The 17,560-nt window shown below is 42.4% G+C and overlaps 1 protein-coding gene across 3 annotated transcripts in view; it reads left to right on the forward strand.

The window, feature by feature from the left end:
- The first annotated feature begins 3,553 nt into the window (after positions 1-3,553).
- The window catches only part of SACS (sacsin molecular chaperone), a 49,183-nt gene continuing 35,176 nt past the window's right edge, over positions 3,554-17,560 (forward strand). Inside the window, exons 1-4 of one of the 3 annotated variants that reach the window (XM_036249603.1) lie at positions 3,554-3,702; positions 11,500-11,587; positions 12,622-12,707; positions 15,716-15,827. In XM_036249603.1, the coding sequence (XP_036105496.1) occupies positions 15,812-15,827 (16 nt within the window). In that variant the 5' untranslated portion in view covers positions 3,554-3,702; positions 11,500-11,587; positions 12,622-12,707; positions 15,716-15,811. Of the gene's footprint in view, positions 3,703-11,499; positions 11,588-12,621; positions 12,708-15,715; positions 15,828-17,560 lie in introns of those variants that run through there. The other 2 variants (XM_036249597.1, XM_036249598.1) reach the window with 2 other exon arrangements.

Consider the following 17,560-nt stretch of genomic DNA (forward strand, 5'->3'; position numbering starts at 1 on the left):
TGGTTGTATTTTGTAAATATTATAATTTAATATTTAATAGTTCTTGGGCTCTGGAGTTCAAACCTGGGCTTTTCCAGTTATAGCTGTAGAACTATGAGCAAGATGTTTAGTTTCATTTTCCCTATCTGAAAATTGAGGTTTTATGTACTTTGAGGAGTTGTTGAGAAGATCAAATGAGCTAAATCACATCAGGCTTTTAGTAGGTGCTTAGCACGTAGTAAGTACTCCATAATGTGAGGGATCAGCTGGTCTGGAGGCGGACTGTGTAATGGATGGTGGGGTGGCCCTGGAGGAATCTGACAAGGTTGACTGGGGCCATGTTGTGATGGACCACAGAACAAGGGAAGCCCAAATCCAAAGAAAGAATTTTCATATTGGATTAGACTGGCATTTTGATTATTAGCCTACATGGGATTTTCAGTTACAAAAATGAGTCCATTTTAGGGATTGGAAGGGACGGAAAGATCTTTATCTCCTAGGAGTGATGGGAAAACTAGGTCCATGCCATGTCAGAAATGTCATCCAGGAAAATGGAAAGAACGGCAAGTTAAATCAGCAGTCCTAAGAAGGAATAACATTGTCTTCTGCTTCTTTGTGCTGAGTTCAGCTTGTGCAATAAAACAATTTTATTAGCCCATCTCTACAACTGAAATAGGCTCAAAGGGTGGTTGGATGACTCCTCATTTCTTACTGAGTTTGGACTCTTGAGTTTTGGTTTCTTGCTGTTACTACATTTGATAACATGCTTCTAAAGAACGGATCAAGGCTCAGCCAAACATTTCTTAAAATTTTGGCAAATTTTCTTCTCATCCTAAATAGTGGCAAAGTTCATGAACAAAGGTATTTACTGAAGTTTGTGAACTTTTGAAAAATTAAAATACTCGTGTAAGTATCAATAGGATTAAGCAGCCTAAGACATTTCTTCTCAATGGAAAATTAGGCAGTTGTAAGAAACGAGATTTCTACAGTGATAAAGATGTTGAAAATACTATGTACCCATGTTATAATTCCATTATATTAAAAAACCCTCAAATTAATGCAATGTATAAGTGTTGTTTCTATTGGGGTGTTAGGGTTATGAATAATGTTAGAGCTTCTTTCTACTTTTCTGTATTTTCCAGATATTTATTCATTCTTTTCTCCCTCTCTACCTTCCCCTCTCCCTCCCTTCTTTCCTAATTACTGAGCACCTACTATATGTTAGGACCTCTTCCAGGCCCTGGGAGGCCATAGTAAACAAAACAGACACCAATTCCAAATCCGATTTTGTGGCAGGTTGGGGACTGGATTAGAGAGGGGCTAAGCAGAGGATGGAGAACAAGTAGGAGAGGTAACAAATCCAGGTCAAAGATAATGGAAGCATGCACTACACCAGTTCTTTTGCCCTGTTCCTTCTAATATAAGCTCTTTCTGGGTAATTCCATCTTCCTGTATTTTATTCATGCTTCTGCTCAAATGCAACTTCTTAGAAAGGAACTCTATAACCACTTAAGTTCCTTTACTCTCTTACCTTGTCCTGCCCCAAATACCCGACCCCCACCCCTTTTAAATAGTATTTATTCCTATCTGGCTGACACCACAGGATGAACTTTTATCTTGTTGGTCCATTTGTTTATAGTTATCTTTCTTCCCTAGAATATAAGCATGAGATAGGGACCTTGTTCACTGTTGTATTCCTATCAGTTAGAAATGTGCCCATCTGGGACATAGGAAGGTTTAATAAATATTATCTGAACGATAAAACAAACAATTGCTGAGTCTTTAGCTTTAGCTTTGATGTCTCTCCTAAGCTCCTGATTTGTGGTTCCCATGCCAGCTAACCCTTTGACAGCAATCCTGAGTATACTTTGAATTCCAGATGTTCAAGCTTCTTATGATCAGCCTCCTTCCCCTACTAAATCTGCAGATCTGCTTCTTGTGAAATCCTGTCCATTAAGGTCATTTCTTTGTCTCTCAAGTCTTCCACTCAGCACCTGTGTTCCTTTGTCACCACATCCTAGGAGAGTGCATAAGGAAGCAGGTAGGTCTGGGGGTTGTCAAAGGAATTAGGTGTGAAAGACCTGTCCTGGGGTAGGTGAGCTGTGACACAATAGCAAGGAGTGACAGTTCATATTCTTTCCACTTGTTGATATTCTAATACATTTGCTTGCGCAGTCTTGTCTGATTGAAAGTAATATTTGTTCATGAGGGTTTTCCGGTCTGGTATTTATATTGAAATAGCATATTCTCTTCTAATTGATTAAACGTGCTTAATTTTTTTTAAGTAGGAAAGACCTGCCTGACTTAAAGTATTCTCCCTTTTAAATATGGTTAGAAGAAAGGGATGGACACTATAAGGGTATTCTGTATATTAATACTGATAACGAGTTCTGAGTTATATTTTTTGTGGAGGAGGGAGGGAAGAGGTAATTGAAAAACAGTAGTTAATACGATGCTTTTGGATCAACACTAAAATTTAATTCTATTCAAGGTATTCAAACAAGAAGCACAACAATTTACTTGTTCGCAACATAGCCTTTTAATTGTTGTAATACATGTTGCCACTTTTTGCAATGTGTCTCTTTCATACCTATGAGAAATAAGCCAGAGGAAGGGACATTCTCTGAAGCTTCATCAAACCACATACACTTCCGTATTACAAGCTCCGTTAACTACTCTGGGCCGATCTCATAAACTCTGAGGCTCAGGTTTGTGATTTCAAAGAGCTTGCAGGGGTGATGGAAAAACTTACGGTGCAGACGACATAGGATAATATTGCTAAAATAAATCACACATGCAAATTTTTACATGTCAGTATATGTCTATGTGTATTCTCATCTGTTACTTTCCTACTGGCACTCCTCCTCCAGCAAACCGAATCACTGACCCTACTTTTGTGCCTTAAAAACTAGCAGGAAATGAAACGATAGACGACACTGTTGTGCAATGATCACGTTCCCCTCTCGTACCCCAGATTAAAAGTCACTGGCGTTGAAAGACGCGTAGGCCCTAGAGCTGCATCTCACGCAACCGCAGAACTCCGCCAGGGAAACATCTTTCAAGGCGCCTCCGCGCGGCTGCAGACGAGGGCGGGGCGGGGCCGGCCGGCGGGAGGGCTCCCCGGGCGGGGCGGGGCCGGCCGGCGGGAGGGCTCCCCGGGCGGGGCGGGGCCTCCGCTAACGGTCCTGCAGGCGGGCGCGTGCCCGCGGGCCGGCCTCCGAGACCCTTGGCGGCCGGGAGCGCGCCGCCGCCTCCGTGAGCTGCTCCCGCGCGGCCACGGCTTCCTCTCGCGTTTGCACCTCGGCCCCGGCGGCCCCGGGCTGCGGCGGAGCGCGGCCGGGCGGCTCCTGCGCGATGAGGATCCAGCCCTCCGGCCCCGCTCCGGGCCTCCCCGCGCCGCAAGGCCGGCGGTGACCCGGCTCCCGCCGCTGGGCGGACGCAGACGATGGGGGACAGGTAACCACGCCGGCGGGCCCGGGCCGCGAGGGTCCCTGCCGCCGGGCCCCGGGAGCTAGGGCGGGCGGGCGGGCGCGGGCCCCGGGCCCCCTCTGAAGGTCCTTTGCCGTTCGCAGGTGGCTGCGGGTGACCGTCCTCCCCGGCTGCGTGGGCTGCAGGACCGTGGCCGTGCGGGAGTGCTGGACCGTGCGCGAGCTCAAGGCATGCATCCTGGCCGAGACGGGCTTCCCGGCGGCGGAGCAGCGGCTGTGGCTCGGCGGCAGGGAGGTACGCCGGCCCGCAGGGCGGGGGCCGCGGGCGGAGGTGGCCCGTGTCGGGGGGCGGGTGCCGGCCGAAGGGTCACCCGGACACACGCTTTGAAGCTAACGTGCGCAAAGTGACGCGGGCATGTTGCGTGGTGACTTGATTGATTTACCATCTCAACCCCCTCTCCTATTTTGTCTGAATCTTCACTTCCTAAAATTAAGGTGCTCTTTTTGATGGCATTAAAGCGGGAGGGGTTTTGTTTGTTTCCTTGTTTAGAGACATCATCATTGAAGTGACTTAATCATTACTCATATTTTTCTGTTACACATTTCACATTGATAAATGTGTTAACCTTTTTATGTCTTAGAAGTTCCTCCCTCAGTTTTGAATCCAAGAAATTTATACTGAAAGGATCTTCAGACATACTTTAATGCAGAAGCTATTAGTTTAAGGAGTAAAGTTATATTACAACTTCTAACATGTGAACGAATGACCTAGCAGATCAAAACTATGGAAAATAATATTTTGTATTGTCGTATGTGCCCTTTAAGATTGGTGAAACTACTTAAGTAAGGAGTTACCTGGAGCCATATTACTGAAAATTAACTTACTCTTTTATCCTAATAAATGTCTTCACTTTTTATATGATTAAAAAAAAAAACAAGCACATCATTTCCAGGATTTAAAGGCGGCCCCCAAAAAAGAGTTGAACAGATACACAAGGAATACTTGAGGCATACCGAATGAAATTTTTAGTATTAGATTTTGTTACTATCTAGTAGAGATATTGGTGAAGTACTTGGTAACTGTGATTTTTAATCCCTCATTGTAATCTTGACCTGTGTACCTGGGTCCACTCTCTGGTCACTTGCTCACTTAGACCCAGATTTCCCACTAATCTGTTCACAAGTTCCTTCATGGATCAGTCCTCCTGACCAGTTCCCCAAGGTGTTTGGTGGCATGCAGACAGTGACTTGAGGACTTGGGACATAATTGAGGAGCAAAGTTCATCATTCTAACCTCTTTTCCTATACCTACTTCTGTCTTCTAATCTTCCCATGTATACTCTCCTGGTTCTATCCCCACTTCCTTGGTTACTCCTCTGGCTCTGCTTTGTCCACTTGACCCCTAAATGTGGGTTATACCCAAAGGCTCAGTTGTGGCTTCGTCTTGCCATTAGAAACGTATTTGGAGGTGTCTCTGCAAAGTATCAGTATGGGATGGGATGCCAGTGGTGTGTAGCCGTTTCAGATTGAGTGGGTGGTCGATGCGGGGCATCAAGTTAGGACATTTACGCTAATACGGGATAATGAGGTTCTAGACGATGACTGTATAGGTAACACTGAAAGGAAAGGATATACAGGAGGATTTGAAAAACATAAAATTATCACAGTTTGATACCAAAGGGATTGGGGGTGGCAGAGCCGGGGAGGTGGTGAGATGTAGAATAAGGCATAAGGCCGTGCCAAGGATGTTCAGAATCCTTGAATGAGATCAGGAAAATAATGGTTCATTTAGCAGAGATAAACATGTACAGAAGGGATCTAATTTTGGAGGAAAGGAGGTAACCAGTTGTTTCTGTTTATGGTCGAACATAAAAGAAACATATAGGCAAATGCACGAAGAGGTAGGTTACCTAGATAGATCCTACTTCCAGTACTGCCAGTGGGTAATAGAGGCCAGATTAACTGCCATGTTAGAATCTGCTTTCCCGTTACTAATAGGAATGGGATAAATAAATTCTAACCAATTCTAAGGTCTCTGTTATGTAAGAGTCTAGGCTAGAGAGTGATATTCAACAAGCAGATCTGGGTCTGAAGTTCAAGGGATAGATGTCAAGGCTAGAGATACAATTTTGGGATGTAACTTTTTCAACACATTTCTCCTTTTGTCTTTCATATATGCATTGGGAATATTATTAATATTGAGCATCTAACTGTATTCCGTACACTGTTCTAGGTATTTTGTGTATATATCATCTCATTTACTATTGAAAATCTCATGAGTTAGTTATTACTACTCTATTCTGTGGACTAGTAAAGCCAAGATTCAGAGAGAAGTATCAAATCAAGATAGGAACCCAGGTCTGTCTAATTCCAAAGTCTGTGGACTTTTTACTATTCCACACCACTTTGTAGTATAGTTTGTTATTGGTATTGTGATCCCTCCACCTTTATTCTTCTTTCTCAAGATTGCTGCAGCTATTCAGGGTCTTTTTTGATTCCACATAAATTTCTGGAATATTTATTCTAGATCTGTGAAATATGCTGTTGGTATTTTAATAGGGATTGCATTGAATCTATAGATTGCTTTGGGTAGTATGAACATTTTAATATTAATTCTTCCAATCCATGAACATGGTATATGCTTCCACTTATTTGTATCTTCCTCTATTTTCTTTTTCCAATGTCATAGTTTTCTGAGAACTGATCTTTTACCTCTTTGGTTAAGTTTATTCAAGGTATCTTGTTCTTTTCGTTGTTGTCGTTGCAATGGTAAATGGGATTTTTTTTTTTTTTTTTTTTAGTTTTTCTGAGAGTTCATTATCAGTGTATAAAAATGTCATACATTTCTATGTTGATTTTATATCCTGCTACCTCTTCAGATTTTTCTGTGTATAATATTAAGTCATCTGTGAATAATGACAATTTTACCCCCTCCTTTCCAATTTGGATGCCTTTTATTTTTTCTTCTTGTCTGATTGTTGTAGCTAGGACTTCTAGTACTATGTTAAATAAAAATACAAAGGTGGGCATCCCTGTCTTGTCCCTGTTCTTAAGGGAAATGCTTTGGGTAAAGGACCTGAATAGACGCTTCTTCAAAAAGGACGTACGGATGGCCAATAGACATATGAAAAAATGTTCAACGTCACTAATCATCAGAGAGATCTAAATTAAAATAACTATGAGGTATCACCTCACACATGCCAGAATGGCTACCATCAGTAAGTCGACAAACAAGTGCTGGTGAGGATGTCGAGAAAAGGGACCCCTAGTACCCTGCTGGTGGGAATGCAGACTGGTGCAGCCACTATTGAAAGCAGTATAGAATTTACGCAAAAAAATTAAAAATGGAACTACCTTTTCACCCAGTGATTCCCCTTCTAGGAGTATATGCAAACAAGTCTGAAACACCAATCAGGAAGAATATATGCACTCCTATGTTCATAGCAGTGTTATTTACAATAGCTAAGATCTGGAAACAACCCAAGTGCCCATCAGTAGATGAGTGGATAAAAACGCTGTGGTGCACTTACACAATGAAATACTATGCAGCTGTAAAAAACACATACTTCAGGAAAATTATATAATATTAACATATAAACAAAGTGTCAATAAAACACACACATCACGCATAACATGCAACTAACACACCAGTCATGCTCAACTAAAAAATGTAATAGAAAATAAAGGAGAGAGAAAATTTAGTAAGACACAATTCTAAGTACCCAAGTCAATTCAATCTGGCTCTCATTTCTATTTATTATAAATGTAAGCCTTTAAAAAGCTTTTAATCTTAAATTATAAATGTTAACACAGAAAAAAGAAGGATCTCTTGCCCTTTGCAACAGCATGGATGGATGGATGGACCTGGAGAGTATTATGCCGAGTGAAATAAGGCAGTCAAAGAAAGACAAATACCATATGATCTCACTTATATATAGAATCTAATGAACATCATAAAGTGATGAACAAAATAGGTCCAGAGGCATGTATGCATGGAACAGAATGACATATAAAATAAAAGAGGGGGTGGGGTGGGAAGAGGGGAAGATACCAACAAAGAACTTACATACATGTGTGCATAGTCTGTGCTCATAGACAATAGTGTGATGAAGGCCTGGGTTTGGACCGGGGCTAGGAGGGGAGAAGCAAAGGGGGAGAGAATTGGAGGACATCTGTAATACTGTCAACAATATACATATACACACATACATACATATATGTTTATATATATATGTGTGTGTGTGTATGAACTTCAAAGTCAAGGATGGAGCTCCCTTAGAAAACAAGCAGAGGGCACAGTTCTCTCCTGATTCAGAGGAGACAGGCTTGTGACTACTCAACTGGTGAACTTAGTAATGCTAATATGTGTCATTAAAGGGTCACTTTTACTTAAACACATCTTCACAGAGGTAGTTTTCTTTTCCTATTTGATTTAATGCTGTTCAGATCATTTAGATTTGAATTATTGGCAAGAATTCTAAATATTATAGGGTAGGCAGGAGACAAAAGCTGTCGACATCTCCTTGTTACTCACTGGTTTTAGTTGGTATTGGACATAGTTAGCAGTAGGCACTGAGTCCCAGTCTTTCTGGGTCACCTGTCTTCCTTTTTCTATCTTTCTCTTTTGCTTTTCCTGGCCTGGAGGTGACATTTGTAAATTCTTTTTTTTAAATTCTTACCTGAGGACACTTTTCCATTTATCCTCAGATAGAGTGGGAGGGAGAGAGAATGAGAGAAAGGGAGAGAGAGAAACATCAACCGGAAAGAGACACATCAACTGGTTGCCTTCCACACGACCCCAACCAGGGCCGGGGATGAACCGCAACCAAGGCATGTGCCCTTGGTCGAAATCAAACCTGCGACTCATTGGGCCATGGGCCAGTGCTCTAACTGCTGAGCCAAACTGGCCAGGGCGGCATTTGTAAATTCTTTACTTCCTGTCCCATGCAGAGACTGAAGCTATTCATTATAGTTGTGCATCTTTCTGATTCTTACCAAATGTGTTTGAGCCTCAAGCCAGGTTTGAAATATCACTTCACTTTCTTGTCTTTTTTAAAAAATAAATATTTTATTGATTTTGTAGAGAGAGAGGAAGGAAGTGAAAGAAAGATAGAAACATCAATGAGAGAAACATCAACTGGCTGGCTGCCCCCTGCATGTCCCCCACTGGGGATTGAGTCTGCAACCCGGGCATGTGCCCTGACCAGGAATCGAACTGGTGACCTCTTGGTGCATGGGACGACACTCAGTCCACTGAGCCACACTGGCTGGGCCACTTTCTTGTCTTTTAATTGATCAAAAATGTCCTCCCTGTCAACTGTTGAATCTTGAAAAACCTTCATGTGTCCTTGACAACTGAACAAAGGAAGAAGTGTTGGGAGATCCAGATTGCAATTAATGTTGTATTATTTGCTTAATAATTTGGAGTTACTGTTTCATATTAAATGAAAATGAACATCTCTGAGGTTTTTAAGGGAGATTGAGGCTGGCATGGACACAAATGTAGATGTTCAAATTATTTTATAATAACTTTGTTTTAGAACCAAAATATAAAGACTGAAGTAGACAACTTTTAAGATTTCATTGCCTCTGGATGCAAATGGGGTCAGTGTTACTTTTTGCTTGGTTGGAGTAGTTTAAGGTCCAGGAAAGAATGAGGCCCAAGCAAAATCCCCAAATCTTGGCACGCTCAAGAGGAGAGACAGATCCCACTGCTGAGGTTATCTGTGCTGCTCGCTTTCTCTTTGGGAGAATCACTCCCTCCTAAATAGGTCACTGATAACTATCTACCAAAAGCATTCATTGTGAAACTCACATAGCCAGTTACAGCTGTTTTTACTAACATGGTTCTACTATGTGTTGTCTTTCTTTTCAAGTTCTCTGTAAGACTTGGAAACTGCATTATAGTTTTTCTTCCTTCCTCCCTTTCTTTTTTTAAATGCATCTTGGCTATACTGAATTGATCTAGTAATCCTTGGCTCATACATGGCTCTTTTTAAGTAGGTAATTAATTAACTAACAACAGAATGAACAACCATAATGATATCATCCAGCTGGAGAACTTTACTTACCTGTGTTTCTCCCCAGCCTGTATACCTCTGTCTCTTCCCTCACCCTTTTGTGTTTATTATTCTGTTAACTTTTTTGTAGTTGTTTTAATAGTTTAATCATGTGTGTATGTATATATATGCTTACTTATGTTTGTATATATATATGTGTATGTATGTGTCTGTGTGTATGACCTGAATATATAGTCTAGATAATATACTATTTTTAGTTATTTATGAACTTTATAGGAAGTTTATTATTCTTTTTGTAAAAAATATTTTTATTGATATTTTTTTTAGAGAGAGAGAGAAACATAAATGTGAGAGAGAAACATCGATTGACTGCCTCCTGCATGCCTCCTACTGGGGATCAAGCCCGAAACCTGGGCATGTGCCCTGACCAGGAATTGAACCGGGACCTCTCAGTCATAGGACGACGCTCAATTCACTAAGCCACACTGGCTGGGCAGAAGCTTGTTATTCTGTAGGTAGTAACCTAGAATTAGCTTTTCATACTCAATATTATGTTATAAATATTCAACCAGATTTATGTGCAATTCAGTTAATTCATTTCTTACTTCTGTGTAATATTCCATTGTATCAATATATCATAGAATTTGGGTTGTTTCTAAATTTTTGTTGTTACAACAGTACTGTTATGCGTATTCTTATCCGTGTGTCCTGTGCAGGGAGTTTCCAGGCTTTAAGATTCAGCAGGAATGTGTATGGAAAGTGCTTCAGAAACTGAGAACTGTATGTGTTCAGATTTGTGCATCAGAAATGGGGCCTAGAATGAAGATGAGGCACAGGAAGTAAGGACACCAGGTGGAGAGTGTCACAAACATCCGAGTTGGCTCTGAGAGGAGTTGGGAGGGACAGGCTGGGACCCAGGGAGCAGGTAACTGGCTTGTGGTTTGGAGAGAGGAGCCTCCCCCAGCTTTCCCATTAAAGTGACGAGATAGAAGGTGCCGCCAGTGACTCAGATGCAGTGAAGGGTGAGGGATGGTGATGGAAGGGAAGCTGGTGATGTCACCCTTGGAGCTGAGCTCTAGAAACCCTGGAGGGGATCACTGTGACATGTAGTAGACAACTGGAAATGCTGACCTTTGACGTGGTAAATGGTGTTCTTCACGTGTTGAGGACGTGAAAGTGCAAAGGCAGTTCTTCAGTGAGATTTGAGTCAGGGTTTGCAGACTGCTGACCTGCAAGGAGTCACTCCATAGCAACACTTACGGGTGGACAAGGCTGATCAACCTGGCTTTGGATATTTACTTTATTTTCCCCAAAAGGCACTCAATCCCACCCCTCCTGTGGCTCGTGGTCACACATACTGTACCCTGCCCTTAGGAGAAACAGGACAAACTCCGAAAGGACAGTGACTCTCAGGGCGTTGTTCGGGAAAGCTAGTTTCGGGGGAGCCATAGACCAAAGCAGCTTCAGAGGTTGGAGTCCTTATCTGTCCCTTCCTTCTGCATCATACCTTCGTTGTAGCAACATCAATGGCAGTGTTTCCCCAACTGTGTTTCTAGGAACAATATCCTATCAGATGCTCTTCAAAAATAAATGAAAAAAAATCACTGATAAAATTTGTGAAATACTGCTTAGAAAGTTATAGTACATATTAAATGTTAAGTGCCCTAAAACCCAAATTATTCTAATTAATTAAAAACATTTTTTTTGTCCTCTGGTCTCTGTTGACATCTCGTAGAGCTGTACTCTGAGCAGTGCACTTTGGAAATACTGATTAAAAGAAAGACTTTGTTTACGCTGATGATCCCAATTCATCATAAAAGAATTTAAATTATTTTAAAGCAGAAATGTGTATCTTTTATCTATTTGTAACTGTTTAAGGAAAAATCTTTAAAATATTTAAATAAAATTTTTGACTAAATTTTTGTTCTTTGAAACTCACTTCTCCAGAACAACTTAAGAACAGTTAACAAGCATTATATCTTAAATGAAAAAAAAAATTATGGTAAAGTTTTTAATTTACAGTATTAGGAACTATATTGCTTCTTATACATTTTATTTATTTGTTTTTTCAGTTACCTGACTGGATCAAGATTGGAGATCTGACTTGCAAAAATTGTCATCTTTTTGTAAACCTTCAATCAAAAGGCTTAAAAGGGGGAGGTATAACATTGACTTTACCAGGAGATTATACCATTTTTAGTTGAATAAAAAATAGGTTTTAAAAGCGAAATGAAAGTGTGTAACACTGGGATGTGATGAGGGGATATCAGGGCCGGAGGGAAACCAGGACAGATGGAGGAAGTGAGTTATGAAAATGTGTGGGGATCGTAGTCTGTGGGACAGTTGGGGCTTGGACTTGGTGCATAGTTGTGCAAAAGTGATGCAAATAAATGTATAGTGATGATTTTGTTTCTTAAGCACAGATTTCTTTTTTTACTTATATACAGATTTTTTTTTATTCTGTGCACCTGAGAAATTACTTCCCCTCCCACCGTTCTCCCTGTGCCTTCCTGTTACCTCTCTGAAGTTAACCTGGTCAGTCAGTTCTGAGACTCTGGTTTGGAAAGGCTACGGGTATTTGACTGGACAGCCATTGAGACAGTGATTGTGCCGAATTTCAGAACAATCAGAACATAAGAGCGTCATGATCGGCACCATTATCTCTGGCTTATAATTTAGTAGCAAAGCACCATTTGTTTATTTTGGTTGTAGCAACTCTTCCCCCATTCTCTTTATTTTTTAATTAATAATCTTTTGTAACTTTTGCTATATTTTTAACACCAAATTTGTAGTTAATGAAAAATCTTGAGATTTGATAAAATTGAATCTACTTCACTTTAAAAAAAAATTTTTTTTAATCCTCACCTGAGGATATGTTTTCATTGATTTTTGTTTGTTTGAGAGGGAGGGACAGAGAGACATCAGTCTGTTGCCTCTAACGTGCTCCCTGACTAGAGATGCAGCCTGCAGCCTCAGTGTGTGCCTGACTGGAAATCAAACCCTAGCCCTTCGGTGAATGGAATGATGCTCCAGCCAGCTGGCTAGGGCAGAATCTGCATTACTTTCCACCGAATTCTGTTTGGAATTTCATACCTAAGTGCTGCAGTAAAACATGAAATTGTAACTTGTAGCATTTTACTCTGTCTTGGAACCAAATAACACATCAGTAACAGGAAACGGGATTTATATTTTAGGTCGATTTGGTCAGACAACTCCACCACTTGTTGATTTTCTCAAGGACATTTTAAGAAGATACCCAGAAGGAGGACAGATTCTTAAGGTAGGGCCTGTGTTGTGTACGTCTGTGAATTCACTTTGATAGAAATGAGATGAAGTAAAATTACATAGAAGTCTTGTTAGTGTTTACATTTTTTAGACTTTTGTCTAGATGTGGAGCTGCATTTGTTGCCCCTGGGGCAGCAGGGCATGCGCTGGGCGCTGGGTGGCGGTTCAGAATGCAGGCAACATAAACCTGAGGCTTCAGAGGCAAAGGACTCACTAAGCTGCTGTAACCACCCACGCAGTGTTGCTCTAGGAACACTTTATTGTAACTATATATAATTCTATAATGTAATTTTGTGAATTTCATGTAAAACATTGTACAATGGTGTTAAATCTACCAACCCACGACCATACAAACAAAATAATACAAAATCCACATGCAGGGCCATGTACCTGTGCTCATTTGACCCCTGGATTTAGAGGGTTGGTTTGGGCAGTGTTTAATCGGGTAATTATTTCAGTTTTTTATTTTTTTTATTTTTTTATCCTCACCCGAGGACATTTTTCCTTTTTTTGTTCAGGTAGAGTGGGAGGGAGAGAGAGGAACAGAGAGAGAGAGAGAAACATCGATGTGAAAGGAACACATCGAGTGGCTGCCACTCGCATGACCAACCAGGGCCGGGGACAAACTGCAACCAAGGTACGCGCCCGTAGCGGGAACCGAACCCGGGTCTCTCAGGACCGCAGGCCGACGCTCTTACCGATGAGCCAAACCGGCCAGGGCTCAGTTTTTTTTTTTTAAAGCTATATGTATTCTTTTAGTTTGAACACACACATAAAAAAAAACTAAACAACCATAAAAGAAAGCAATCAGAAGATATTGCAAAGATTAGATTTTGTATTTAGGCTTCATAAGAAACCTTAGTTATAAAAGATAAGATATGCATTTTTCTTCTCATTAATTTATTTAGTGTTTATTACCTCCAGTTTCTTAGTCCTCATTATATTTTCCAGTTAGGTGGTAAATTTTTAGAAATAAGGACTAGGCTCATTTGTCTTAAATAGTCACTCCGGTGCCGTATGGGGCTTGCTGATGCTCGGTGATTTTCATGCGGATGGTGCATCCTTTCCGAAGAGGCTCAGTGATTCTCAGAGTGAAGATAGGAAGGGTATGGTTATTAGTTGTGACGGGGGTAGAGAGGTGAAAAGAATGAATTAAAAATGAAGATTCAGTTAGTGGTGACCGGAGTAGAGTCTTGTCAGTTCAAAGGCAGTGACAGCTCCTACTGGGAGACAAGGCCTCAGGTAGAGTCCGCACCAGTGCGCTCAGGCCTTACCTGGTCTCAGAACCAGCTCTTCACCTCTGCTGTGCCCTTACTCAGGGTCACAGTCGTCTCATCTCCTGTGGGCTCCGGCACCTGTTTGCTCTGGTAACGGCTTTGCTGTTGGCCTTGTTCTCTTCAGTTTTGCCCATTCCTACACCCTCCACACACCCTACGTTTAATGATACCAAGGTGCTGGAAAAGTTAAAATACACTTCTTCCCCAAATTAGAAGCTCATGAGTATAAAAATACAAGGTGAATTACTGTGTTTCTAAAGATCCATCCGTTTAAACCTGATTTGGTTCAGCCTAAGTTGCAGCTCATCCTGACAGCTGTTATGTGTGGACTTTTCTGTACTTTAGACAAGATCCAAAATAAACTAGGGATAGCTCGGGAGTATGTTTGAAGTTCTGATGATTATGAGGTTGGCTCTAGAAATTGGACTCTCACTTTAGAGTTTGGAGCTCCCAACATGATTTTGGTAGGTATGCCAAAGGGGCTGGAGTTGTTGACTGGGGATTTCTTTGAGGCTGCTGATGGGTGTAAATCTCGAAGTTTGTCTCTTCCTTTCTACATTACAGACCTTTGACCACCCATTCGCCCGTCCACTCACTATCCACCAAACAATATTGCTACCTTCTTTTTTTTTTTTTTTTTATCCTCACCCGAGGACATTTTTCGATATTTTGTTCAGATAGAGTGAGTGGGAGAGAGAGAGAGAGAAACATCGACATGAAAGCGACACATCGAGTGGTTGCCACCCACACGACCCAACCAGGGCCGGGGACAAACTGCAACCAAGGTACGTGCCCTTAGCGGGAACTGAACCCGGGTCTCTCCGGACCGCAGGCCGACGCTCTAACCGCTGAGCCAAACCGGCCAGGGCAATATTGCTACCTTCTTTAGGAAAGGAGTAAGTCAGTGCTGACTGTAGAGAAACTTTTATCTTAGCACAGTAGAAAGACAGGCGCATACCTCAAGTTCTCACGAATGCAGCATACTATATATATAGACCGATACATTCTTTTTCCTAAGAGAAAGGTAAGTTTGGTAAGCAAAAGATAAAGGTCTATTTTGGTAACTGCTTGAGAGTGGGTACTTGTCCCAGATGACAGAACCATCTCTCAGCTTTGGAACTAGAATAATTTCTTTTTTATTTTATTTTATTTTTTATCCTCACTCGAGGACATTTTTCCATTTTTTTGTACAGATAGAGTGGGAGGGAGAGAGAGGAAGAGAGAGAGAGGGAAACATCGATGTGAAGGGACACATCGAGTGGCTGCCACCCGCACGACCAACCAGGGCCGGGGACAAACTGCAACCGAAGTACGTGCCCTTAGCGGGAACCGAACCCGGGTCTCTCCGGACCGCAGGTGGACGCTCTAACCGCTGAGCCAAACCGGCCAGGGCTAATTTCTTTTGTTTGAAGGCTTTAGGTAGAGTGTATAAGAGGCAGAGTTGTAAATAGTCTCAGGGTTTGTATTATAGGCTAAGCGTAGCAAGTTAAAATATGCACTGTAAGTATGTGTAATTGAAGAAGGACTCAAGGTCTTTTCAACCATACTCATGTGTGTGTAAAAATCCTTTTCATTATACCCTCACCAGATCTTAAAGGTAATGATGCAAGTAGTGGGTTTTCTTTATTTAAATGTAATTACTTTAAAAATATTATATAGGTAAATATAATGATGGGCAGTAGATTACTGTATTATGAAATGTTATTTTTGGTGTTTTCTTGGTTAGGAATTAATTCAGAATGCAGAAGATGCTGGAGCCACAGAAGTTAAATTTTTATATGATGAAACTCAATATGGAACAGAGACTCTTTGGTCAAAAGATATGACGCAATATCAGGGTAAGAATCAATATTTAGAAATAAGTTTTATGTGGTTTTTAGTGATTTACAGTACTCTAATAAATACTCTACCATTTACACTTGATTTCTTGGTATATTTTATTCCATTTCAGATGTTTTTTTTTTTTTTTTCTGCTTTTGGTGGTCAGGTGTCTCTGCTAGTTGGTATTTTTAGAGAACAAAGAAAAAAATCTCAATTCAAAGTAACTGGCAATGTAAATACAGCTGACCCTTGAACAACACAAGTTTAAACTGCGAGGGTCCACTTATATGCAGATTCTTTTCAATAAATACACAGTTAGCCCTCTCTATCCCTGGGTTTCACATCCTCAGGTTCAAGCAATTGTGGATTGAAAATAATAATTTTGATCCAAAGTTGGGGATCTGTGAGTGCAAAGGACCTTCTGTGTGCACTGTTCTGTGCCATTTTATACAAAGAACTTGAGCATCTTCAGATTTTGGTGTCCGTGGGGAGCCCTGGAACCAGTGCCCCATGGAGATTGAGGGACCACTGAAGTTTTTGGGGAGTCAAAAGATATACATAGATTTTCAACTGCGGTGTCCCTAATCTTTACATTGTTCAAGGGTTAACTGTACACAAGCCTCTGGTTCTATTTAGTCACTTGTGAGTTTATATCATTAGCAAGACAAAAGTACAAAAAGACAAAAGACGAACGACTGTAGTATATAGAAAGTTATTGAGAAAAGGGAGGATCAATTCAGACTTTTCTGGACATTTTTCTCTGTACCGCAGGCCGACGCTCCAACCGCTGAGCCAAACCGGCCAGGGCTGGACATTTTTAAAGAGATGTAAGACATGTATTTTAAAAAGATGTTTTATGAGTTAGGGTAATCAGTATTATTGCTAGATAAGCATTAATATTTAGCATTTCTTATAGCTAATTATTTATTTTTAGGTCAAATTTGTGATATGAAAGTTGCATTTTTTTGTTGTGTAAAGAGATGTGGTGAGACATAACACCTCAGAGGTTTCCATTCTAGTCCTGCCTCCTGCCTCCTGTGGTCTTGGGCATGTCCTCATCTCTGCTGGCCATGAGAGGACTGAGCCTGTAAGGTTTCCTGGTTGGATTCTGTGATTTAATGGAACTGTTGTTGAAAAATGCCAAGTGCGGCTGTGAGGGGCCTTTGCCGGAGTCCTGATCCCACATGGCTGCCATGCTGCGTGTCTCCAGTGGCGGTGTGCAGGGCACAGTCCCGCCCCTCGCGCTGCCCCAGGGCGGTGTGCAGGGCACGGCCCCGCCCCTCGCGCTGCCCCAGGGCGGTGTGCAGGGCACGGCCCCGCCCCTCGCGCTGCCCCAGGGCGGTGTGCAGGGCACGGCCCCGCCCCTCGCGCTGCCCCAGGGCGGTGTGCAGGGCTTGGCCCCGCCCCTCGCGCTGTCCCAGGGCGGTGTGCAGAGCGCGGCCCCGCCCCTCGCGCTGTCCCAGGGCGGTGTGCAGAGCACGGCCCCGCCCCTCGCGCTGCCCCAGGGCGGTGTGCAGGGCACGGCCCCGCCCCTCGCGCTGCCCCAGGGGCGGTGTGCAGGGCACGGCCCCGCCCCTCGCGCTGCCCCAGGGGCGGTGTGCAGGGCACGGCCCCGCCCCTCGCGCTGTCCCAGGGCGGTGTGCAGAGCACGGCCCCGCCCCTCGCGCTGTCCCAGGGCGGTGTGCAGAGCGCGGCCCTGCTCCTCGTGCTGACTCTGTGTGACTAAGCCGTCTGAGCCTCGGCACTCTGC

Source organism: Molossus molossus, unplaced genomic scaffold, assembly GCF_014108415.1.
Source record: "Molossus molossus isolate mMolMol1 unplaced genomic scaffold, mMolMol1.p scaffold_m16_p_9, whole genome shotgun sequence".
NCBI classification, from domain to species: domain Eukaryota; kingdom Metazoa; phylum Chordata; class Mammalia; order Chiroptera; family Molossidae; genus Molossus; species Molossus molossus.